Below are 11,260 nucleotides of genomic sequence, written 5' to 3' on the forward strand. Positions count from 1 at the left end.
CAACAAGATATTAACATTCATGGAAAAACTTTACATAACTTTATATTAAAGCAGACAGTACAGCAGCCACCGTAAGAAAGGCTTACAGTATTCAATTATGTCACATTAAATGATCAGTAGATTATTGCTAGGGAACGCAAAAGAAAACAAAATTCCCATGTCCCCTGGAGGGCTCCGTAGTTTTGCATTAAAGAGGTTAAATTATGTTTCTAGAACATTCCTCCAAACACCAGTCAACTTTGAACATTTGTGGACACAGAGTCTTTTCCAAGCAGCCAGTCCATTTAGATAGTCAAATTCTACCTGAAAGTAATCTGAGTAGTTCCAGCCATAGACATAATATAAGAATAGACGCCTCATGGACCGCTCTCACCTATTGTCGCTGACGAGATTTAGGGCGGCAATCTTGGAGCGGTCGACCGCTCCACTCAGCGTTATATGTTTGGCAGGCACAATGACATCAGCGCATTTAATCGATTATAACACGCTTTTTTGTTACTGGAAATCATATTCAAACATCTATCAAAGCTACATTTATAAACAATTGTGTTTTTTAAGTATAGTTTTTATTGCATTTATACATAGTTCAGCATATTTAAATATGCTTAGTAGGGATAACAATGGAATAGGAATAAATATTCTGATATTGATGTATGATGAGCATTTTACAAAGCACACAGCCGTTCATAATTTATTTAATAAATTAGTAATATCAATACATATTTATATAAATATACAAACACAAATAAATAATGATTAACACTGAATAATATATATATATATATATATATATATATATATATATATATATATATATATATATATATATATATATATATATACATGAAATATTTAAGTTATATGTCAAAGAGCAGTATGTATCTTTTATTAGACATTTTTTTTACATCTTTGTTGAAACTATCACTGTGTTGTTACTGTATGATATGAGACAGATAATCTGTGCACTTCTCCAAGTGCACCAAGTGCTAACTAGAAAGAAACAATCAGATCTAACAGGAGGGCCTTAGTGATGTGAGTCAGCTGTCTGTGTGGCGCTGCTGTTCCCTCTTTTCCTTCCCGCTTGGTCTCTGCTACGCTGCAGCCAGCACAGCCTGCTATGAATGCTGAGTATAGTTAGCATAGCTACTGATGACGGCTGGGAAGTTGTTTTTCTGTAACGGTAAGTTGTTTCTCCATTATCAGATCACAGCAACGATTACATACGGTTGATTGATTGCACTAAGGCCCACCTCTGGGCTCTGATTGTCTATTTTTGGTCAGGACTTGGGAGTGAGCTCAGGGAGGAGGTGGAAGAGTTTTCTCTTTTCACAGACTCTGTCTCATAACATGACATGGTGACAGTCGTAATAAATATGTGAAAAACATGTTTTTTTTTAAATAAAAGTTAGATTTGTTAAAAAAAACCTTTTAGATATTCATTCCTACCCAGAAAAATAAATGAAATAAATCCAAAAAAGCAAAGGCATCCAAGCTCATGATGAGTATTTTCTTTCCTTATTATTAGCAATGTGGAGTATCAGTTTCTAGCTTATGTATGCACCACCATCTGCTCATTGCAATGCATTTTTTTAAATTGACTTTAAAAGCATTAGTGAAATTATTATCAAGCAGGGTTGCAAAGTGGAGACAGAATGCAAACAGTCTTTCTAGGATGGCTGACTTTTGTGACTCCACGTCTGTTTAAACAAACCCTGAGCCTGATGGAAGAGTGAAGAGGACTATTGATGTATCACAGGAAAAACACTTCAGTTTGGGAGAATGCAACATTGTCCAATATGCTGATAATATATGGAACTTAGACCATGTAACTCAGCCTTGGAGTAATAAATGTCATGTTGAGTATGGTCATAATAAGTATACATTGTTGTCTTATCCCTGGGTCTTTATTGAATTTTCCTTACACCTGTCAAACCTCAGGTAGAAGATGGATTAGTGGACACATGAAAGATTTCATTGTTTGCTGGTTTTTCCATCTAACCCTGATTTTATTTTAGTAATATGGCTCTTTTCTGCTTAAAAGTTTTTAAACCCACTGAGGTACTAACACACACATTTATTAGGGTATAAAGTCAACCACTGTGACGTTGTGTTACTGCTTGCCAACAGTGATGTAGCATAGAAAGTGACTGAAACTGTCTTTGTTTTGCTTCAGACAGTATTGAAGACTACATTCAGACCACATCATCTAATGTGGAATCGGCCAATCAGGAGCTTGCCAAGGCCAATCAGTATCAGGTAACCAATCAGCTGTGCTGCACTATGGTCTACTGCACATTACTTTGCATAATCTTTGTTTGTTCTAACTGTACAGTACTGAGCATTTGCATTGTAATGCAACCTCAGGAAGCTTAGCCTGATCGCCCATGCAAACAGAGACTTAGCTCACTTGATTACACAGCTTTATCACCCCCCCCCCTCCACACCTCACCCACTACCACCCCCAGCATAATTGCACAGATGATGTAATTTCATGTCATCTTTTACTAGCTTCCACATTTACTTCAATGAATTATACGTAGAGAGAGGAAACATAAAGTACTTGCCTTAAGTCTTGCAGAATAACAGAACAACATATATAATTTGTGGTACATGAGTGCCTTTTACCGAGATAATAATTATACATTTACGGTGTTGGCCCAGACGTACGTTAAATTAGAGTAAAATGTGTTATTAGGCAACAACTGCTGTTAGAAATTAGGCAGGAATGTTCTTTGTTCTGTTCTGTGGATTGGGGTGGTTAAAATTTCCACTTCAGAGCACATTCTGGAGAGATGTTTTAAAAGATGCCCTAGGGTCTCCTTCTGCTCTTTCTGTTCAAGGAAATATGTGTAAATTGTGCCATTCTTTCTGGAACTATAGCAGTTGGCTGTGCTCTATGTGTCTATGCTATGTAAGCCTCTAGCTATGGTAAATAATGTATTGACTGAAGTGTCAAAGGGTTAATAAAGTATACAATTCTTTAAATGCAGTACACATCTACAGAACCGCATTGCATCTACCTCCTTGTTCAGGTAAACGGGAAAAACTAATGTACTTTTCATACATAATATTTATATTTATATATATTTCATCTGAATCTCTTAGTTATAGCAAATAACAATCATTAAGTCTTTATTTAAATTTAAAAGCTTTAAAAGTGAATAAATCCAGTTTTATTTCTCAAACAAATTTAATTACTAGAAGATCATGAAAAATCATCTTGTTAGCATCAAGTTTTAAAGGGACAGGTCAGTGTTTTTTGTTTTTAAGTGCAGATTTCTTGAAGTTGAAGTAGAAACTCTGTTAGCATATTTGGTATATTCACTCTGAAAGACAGATTATTGTTCCAACTAGTGGCTGGCCAACGCAGGCTTATGCATTAATATATTTACATTCTCAGATGTTTCTGTTTCTGGTTCTGACTCTTTATATCACCATCACATTTTCATTAGAAGGTTGTTTACATTGATGTTTTCTGTTATTTGTACAGAAATATGTGAACCACTGCAAAGCAAAACGTAAGCCAAGACTTACTCCTTCACAAAATTATGAATCATTTTTAAATTAATAAACACTGAAGCATATTGTAATGATACATACTACAGACAGCCAATTATAACATGCTCTTTTGTATAATACTGAGTTAATATTTGTTGTATGATCTAGCAACACTTTTAAAATAAATATTGCTTTAACTAGGCATTCACTGACAGCCGATAGTTTAAAAGACATTCCCAGTAATCCCTTAAAATACGAAGCAGTCCTACCTTTTACTATAAAATTAGATCAATTAAAAATTCACATGATTCTGAATTTTTTAGAATCAGTGTGAAGTTATTAATTGTTGATAATTCATAGTCACAATTTGAAGTAATCAGAATGCTTAAAATTTAAGTATTGCAGATTTTGACTGTTTCAGAACCACAGCTGGCAAAGTCTACAGGATTTTCCCCCCATAAAACAGATCCTTCCAAATCTTGTAGTATATTATTAAGCATGTTAAAATGACACATATTTGAACCATAAATGTCTGGTAAAACTCTATCAGTTCAGCAAACAAATACAGTCTTGTTTTAAACCAGAACACATGCAGAATGTTTATGTGCAGAAATAAGAGAATAAGTCAACATTCTGTAACACCTGAAAACAACATCAAGCTGAAAGTGGTGAGGGAAAAAAGTCCAAATCCAACTGGTCCAAAACACTGAACAGAATACAAATTCAGACAAATTCATGTTTAAGTCTGTGTTTTTTTTTTAAAAAAAGGAGTTTCTTTATTGTCATATAAACCAAGAAAGTTTTCTCTTTTCAGCAGAAATGTTTGTTAAGAATAAAGAAAGGTAATTGTTAGGTTTTTTTATTACAAATTCTTTAATTTATTTTGTTTCTGTTTTCAGTTGTGTAAACATTATATAATAACTTGAATAAATACTATTAGATATTTACTTCTGAAATTTAGGTATTAGAAAATAAAAGTGGAAATATTGGAATTCAGAGAAAAAAAATAGAAATATAGGAAAAATAAATCTGATTTTATGGGACCCTTAGAGTTATTTACTGCAGATAAGATACTGACATCTCATAACAGGATACAATAAAATCTTATCTGATATAACAACAGACAGGGCTGGGCGATAAATCAGTTTTATTAATCAAATTTACTGATTTCAAAGATTTCATTTTTGGAAAATTGTGATTTTTTGTTCAAGAACTACATAGTTCAAAGTGATTGTAACCCACAAAGGCCATTCATTTTGTTTAATAAGCTTGTTTTGTAAGTTTTGTTTATCTGAACTTTGATCTCAGGTCGATTGAAAATCGGATTTGGTATGAAAAAAAAAAAAAAACGGAATAATTAATTAACCCTTATTGCCCAGTGTGAACAAGACGTTAAATTCATTTATTTAATTGAAATATTTACTTAAAGGTTTGGCAAGATGGAAGACCCAAATTGTGAGACAAAGGAATATAATGACAAATTAAAAATAGGAACGTATAAGGTTGAAAATGCTACAGAAAATCCAAAACCAAAGAAAAATCCTAAATATGTGGCAAAAGAACCGTGGCCTCTAAAAGTAAGTACAATCGTCATTCAACAGGAATAGTGAACACAATGTGCTGCTGTACAGCGGTGAAGTAATCAGTAAGGTTAACATTATATTTTGAAGGTTTCTTAGTAAAAACAGGGTCTGACTTTGTGGGTTGAATGATGGCACGGTCTCCTCATCCAGGCCTCGGATTTCCCCAGTTACTCCCGTCTCCTCTTACAACCTGAAACGTGGGAGAGGTTCATTCTTTTCTTTAAATAACCTTTAAGGGTGTGTGTTTGTGTGTGTGTGTGAGTTTGTGTGTGTGTGTGTGTGTGTGTGTGTGTGTGTGTGTGTGTGTGTGTGTGTGTGTGTGTGTGTGTGTGTGTGTGTGTGTGCGTGTGTGTGTGTGTGTGTGCTTGTGTGAACATGTGTATGTGTTTACTCTGCCTCCTGCCTGTTGACTGTCAGATGGGCTGGATTTAGATCTACAGATATTCATTGTTTGCTGTCCCTACAGACACATCCACTGGCTGTGGCCCATTACACAAAATGTTTTTTAACTGATCTGTTTATTCAGTCATCTCCTAATTTACATAAATTATTGACATCCAATACCCCACTATATGTGCTATTAAAACAACTATTGAGCTCTCTCCAGCTCCCGTCTTGACAGCAGTGCTCTCTTGTCTTTCCTCCCAAGCTGCTGCTCCACTTCCAAGCGAACAAATGAGCGAACAGCAACAGCTTTCCCATTAATTGTCATTTCATTATCTCAAGGAGAGCTGAGCCGTGACGGAGCTCACACCGAGCAATTTAGCTCTCCACCAATCCAGACGTTCGCTGTCTTTGCAGAGGCAGACCAGTTGAATGGAAAAAAAAATAAAAACAAAGGCGAAGACAGACACACAAAGTCAGGGAGAGAAACTTCCAAACTGATCTGTGACGCGTCCAAACGGAACAGCTTTATTCATTCTTTAGGACTTAAGAAATGTCATTTTTCCTCAGTCACATTAACATCTGCTGTTCTGCATCACTTAGTGCACTTACCATGTGTCGTTCATGTTTGTCACACTTTGTCATATTTCAGACTGAAATATCTAATTTCTATATATACTAATACCTGCTTCTTTTTCTGTTCGTATTGATTTCTCCACTGTCTTCTAGAAAATCCTGGCTAAAATTAATGGACACCAAACTCCACAGGTTCTGTTGGTGGCGTTCAGTGGCTTACAAGTTCATACAGCCTTGTTAAAATATTAGTCTTTGAATTATCTCAAAACCTTTTCTAAATATAATGTGATATAATATTCATGAGTAAAAACATCATTATGTTCATTCTGAAATGATAATTTTTAACATGTTGACCACATAAACATCAGTATTTTTGAATTGGTAGGATTGATCTGGAATAAACATCACTAAACCAAAACCATAATAATAAACAGTAAAAGGTCAAATCTAAGCTTTTCTGGAGGACACCACAGGGCATGGCTCTATGTGGCAACTTAGCAAAAGTTGAACTTTTTTTTTACCAAAGCCAATCTGCAAAACATCAAATATGCTGATGGTGTTTAAGGTTTTTGCTGCATTGCTGATGATTATTATTGCATATCGTTCCCTCATGATGCCAAAATTCGCCATGAAGTCTATGTTTATTTGCTGCTCCTCTTAAATATCATAATCAGGGTGGCTGCAAGGGACACTGAGGTTTATGTAAATTGCACATAAGCCGATTACAAGTGAGGCAGTTCTGCTGTAAATATTATTTATTTTATGGACTTCCAATTTTCCCAACCAAATGCGATAAAGAGAGAAGAATATTATGGTCATTATCATTGCATTACATTACTGGATTATGAGGACATTTCTCATGTCACACAATATTTTTTTTCCCTCCTAGAGACTGAGGAAGCATTTCCAACATGTAGAGATAAGTGAGATAGTTGATTAGTTGGGCAGTACCATAAACTGCATTCACAGTGTTATTGCAGTAAAATGTCGTGTTAAGACATTAAGTAGTCACAAATATTTTGGTAAAGTGTGGAAGTCTTTTTATCTCTACCATAACCACTTTCCTCCTGTAGGGCTGCCACAGCTTTCCTGTGGCCTCTTTGGTACTTCTTGAGCTTCTTATTTGCCTTCTGCATATAAGAAGGCAGATAAGGATCTTCATTTCAATTGAGGTGCTGTGGCATGGACTTGAAAAGTCAGTTCATGCTTTTTTAACCCTCCAATGTGACTAAATGACATATATTCTGCAAAGATGAGTGGTCAAATGTAGATTTAGAATCTGCATTTTGTGTTATGTATCTTTAATGTTTAATTTGATTTAATGTTTTAGTGCGACAAACTTGCAAAAAAATAAAAATAATGGAATAAATAAAGGAAATCAGAAAGGATCAAGCTCTTTTACACACCACTGTAGTTGACTGGTTGAGTTTAAGGCTCAGGAACACAGATCTTTAGTTTGAGGTTGTGCCTAACATAATGTTGATGTATCATCAGATCGTCCTACACTACATGTTTTCAATAGAGACAGAAAGACAGCAGACAGCAGTCATGACCAGCTTGGTTACTGCAAGGTGCCTTTGGAAACAGAAAAACTCAAATTCATCAGCCACTTCATCACCATTCTAGACAGCTGGCTGGTGAATCCTTTTCACATTGGTAATATATGGCTTGTAATAATAGAAATTAACACTTGTTTGTGGATTGTAGTTTGGAAGTCAGTCGGTTAAAAGTGATATACCAGATAAAGATCCACTGTAGGACCAGACACTCAAACTGACAACAATGTTCAAAATTATAATTCACCTTCCTTTGATATTTTAGATAATGATGAAAATTCAATATCGATATAAAAATCAGCTGTAAACATATCAGATCACTTGGCAACCAGTTTTAGATCTCTTAAAACTATCTGACCTTATGATATACCAGAACATATGAGACATCCCCATTGGAGGATTTAAGTTTGATTTTCAAACTGTGAAAGTATGTATTTCTTCTGACATTTTGCGCCACCCATCTGCCGTGAAGTGCCAGCACTAAGGAGACACACTCTGGAAGATTAAGTTGTTGGTGATAAGAGCGTCCCATCTTTTTGCTGCTTTGTCCTCCCGCTTAGTCCGCATAGCGCTCTGTAAAATTCCAGTTTAAAAATACTGCAACACTTCCTTTGTTATGTTAAGCCCTTTCTTGTTCCCAAATCTACCTTATTTATTTTTGTGTACTCCCCAAATAACAGCAGCATTGGGATGAAAAAGAGAGGGAAGGATGTATTAGAGGAGCGGGTGGGGAGGAAGGAGGAAAGAGGAGAACAGGAAAAAAGGGAGAGAGGAAGAGAAAGTTTATAAGGAGTAGTTTAGGAGGAAATGTGAGAGAGAGGCAGGGGAATCTGTGGTGGCCAGCTGCATGAGGGGAGATAGTGGAGAAAGGCTTTTAATTCTCAATCCCCACAGAGCCTTTGAAAATTACCAATCTTCTTATCACAGACGCAGGGCTGCTTATGCAAATTGTTGTGGAGTGGAACGTTTAAACGGAAAATTACTCGACAGCATTTTTTTTTCTTTCCATCTTCGCTCTTCTCCTCTCTCCCTCTCTCTTCCACACAGAAAGCCTGTTTTGAGTCTCAGATAAGAAGATGAATTGCTCTCTCCGTGCTTTGAAGCGCGTCAGGATTTAAAGACTCCAGCCTCGGCTCTGGTCTAACGCCGCTGTTCTCGCTGCCTTTGTAGCAGAAAACAGGCTGGGAAAAAAATGGGAGAAAAGCGTTTCAAAACAACATAGATTCTGTGCTCCAACACATCGTAACCGCCCGAGGAGACAAGTAGCTAAGGAAAATATAGAAATATCCCCATAACCCTGCTCTTCAATGTTTCCTACAATTGTTCTGCACACCACAGCTAACATGGCTCTTACTTTTACACCAGAAGCTAATTGACATGAAAATTTTAATTTAATTTGTTTTGTGAGACAAATTTTAGAAGCTCAGTTTCCCCACTGGTGATAAATCTCCACATTTTTTACTTATTTTACTGCAAATTTTCTTAAAATTGGTTAAAAGCATTGAGTAATAAAACGTCACATTTATCATCATACATTAGCGCAAACATCGTAAAAATTCCTATCAAACATTTCTAATTTGGCACCACAGAATGTGCAATTTTGATTTTTAAAAATCATTAAAACAATCACAAAATCCTGAAGGAACAGCTATTTATTGGTATTTTAACAATTTAATTGGTTTTCTTAATGTATTGTGGCACAATCAGCCCTTTTAGAACATTCAGATTTTTGATACAGCCCAAAATGAAATTAAAAACCCTTTTCTAAACTATAAAGGATCAAAAGTAAACAAATAAATAAACTGTTAAAATACTGCTTAAATGTAACATTTCATAAATTAATGTACTACAAAGTATATTTCATGTTACTTAATTTAATTCAGGGAATCTGAGGTATTGTTTTTCCACATGGAGAGTTCAGACTCCACTGAAAATCTTGGGATGTTCTGGAGAAGGATTGGCACAGTGGTCAGACTCTCCCATCATCAACACATGGTCTTGCTGAAAAATGAAAGCAATGCCAGATGGAAATAAATCTTGCGACATTGCATAAGTTTAGTCAAACAATGCTACATTGTGTGCTATGGTCAAAGTTAAAGGTGGTCCAACCTTAGAGCATGTGATTTTTTTGTGGCAACTTATATTTGACCATGCTGAGTTTCCCTTGTTTTTCAGAGGACCATCAGGGGTGAATGGAATATGAATGAAATATGGCGGGCTTTTTCAGCTGCTGCTTGTTGGCTGCTTCTTGTCCGTTCATACTGGAACACATAGCTAGCTGCACTGCTGCTGCTATTTACGAAGCACAGCTTTACAGAAAAACTGGGACAGAAACTTCCATCATATCGTCCCAGTTGCAGCAAATAATTGAAACCATACACATATGTGTTTCTGTGTGTGATAGAGGGGCTAAATATTGTAAACATCCCGTTGGTCACACCGACTCAAAATCTCTATAAAGGTTGAGCAAAGTCAGCACTCATTTATGGTGATGCTTTATTGAATGTATTTTCAGATTTCTGTGTAATTTTTCTCCAGGTTGATTTAAAAAGTGAACTGTATTATCATTACTATATTATTTTTATTTCCCTCCAGTTTTGACCCCATGTGAAAACAACCACCCCACCTACATTACTTCTCTACATCAAACACCCCATAATCCTTGCATTGCTTTAACTGTCACATAATCAAACAAATACCACTATAAAATATATTGGACCCCCATGGATTAGCTGACAACCAGATTCCATATGCTATTATAGGAATGTAATGTTAGAACGTTTACATATATCCTCTTAAACGTAAGATGCTTATTATGTTCTAATGATGAAATATGCTTCTTTTGGTCTACAGAGGCAGTTGAGAAAAAGAAAGTGTTACCTTCTGTTGGCCGGAGCCTTGATCCTCGCCATCCTCATCCTCATTATTGCTGTTTCAGCAAGAAAATGAAACCTACCTCTTTGGTAAGAGCTATAAGAACAAATCACTCCCATCCCTTTATTAGAATATTAACCTTTTCACTTTTTGTTTTGCATTGAAATGTTACAGTTGTTCAGTTGAAGAATAGAGCTTGCACGTATTGCTTTTTTACTGCTTTACTTATAAAGACAGGTTGTGTAGTGCTCATATGGAATAACCACACAAAAGCTTTGGCATTTTCTAAGGTGTGATATACCTAAGATTGCATTCTGAATTGCTTATATTGCCCAGACCCTTTTGAGTTCTATGCATGTCATTAAATGATAAGGTGACATGACATAAATGTTGAACAGGTACTTAAATGATATGGTCATGAATTTTGTCTCTATCTGGCTTATGCAGAAAAATAATTATTTATGTTCTGCTGTAGGGTTGATATATCCCTATATATAATATCTTCAGTTTCCTGAAGATATTAAAGCTGAAATAATTTATTTTACTGAGTGAATGGTATAAAATCTTGACTCATCTGGGGCTCTGGTCAAAGCAGTAAAGTTTTTTGCCGTGTAGAATATGCAGAAGAAGTATTCACACCCCTTGTACATTTTGTCACATTACAACTGCAAACTCCAATGCATTTTAATGAAATTTTATGTGGTAGACTATCAAAAAGTAGCTTGACGTAATAAAATGTTATAAATAAGTAAACATCCCATGCAAAATGTATAGTATTTTACAGTGTTG

The 11,260-nt window shown here is 35.6% G+C and overlaps 1 protein-coding gene across 2 annotated transcripts in view; it reads left to right on the top strand.

The window, feature by feature from the left end:
• The window catches only part of tsnare1 (T-SNARE Domain Containing 1), a 147,547-nt gene that overhangs the window by 127,419 nt on the left and 8,868 nt on the right, over positions 1-11,260 (top strand). The window contains exons 10-11 of one of the 2 annotated variants that reach the window (XM_015051561.1): positions 2,174-2,256; positions 10,451-10,564. In XM_015051561.1, the coding sequence (XP_014907047.1) occupies positions 2,174-2,256; positions 10,451-10,546 (179 nt within the window). In that variant the 3' untranslated portion in view covers positions 10,547-10,564. The remainder of the gene's footprint in view (positions 1-2,173; positions 2,257-10,450; positions 10,565-11,260) is intronic. The other variant, XM_015051562.1, reaches the window with a different exon arrangement.

Source organism: Poecilia latipinna, unplaced genomic scaffold (genome assembly GCF_001443285.1).
Source record: "Poecilia latipinna isolate Pla-1442-1.1 unplaced genomic scaffold, P_latipinna-1.0 Scaffold1052, whole genome shotgun sequence".
In the NCBI taxonomy this organism is placed as follows: Eukaryota; Metazoa; Chordata; class Actinopteri; order Cyprinodontiformes; family Poeciliidae; genus Poecilia; species Poecilia latipinna.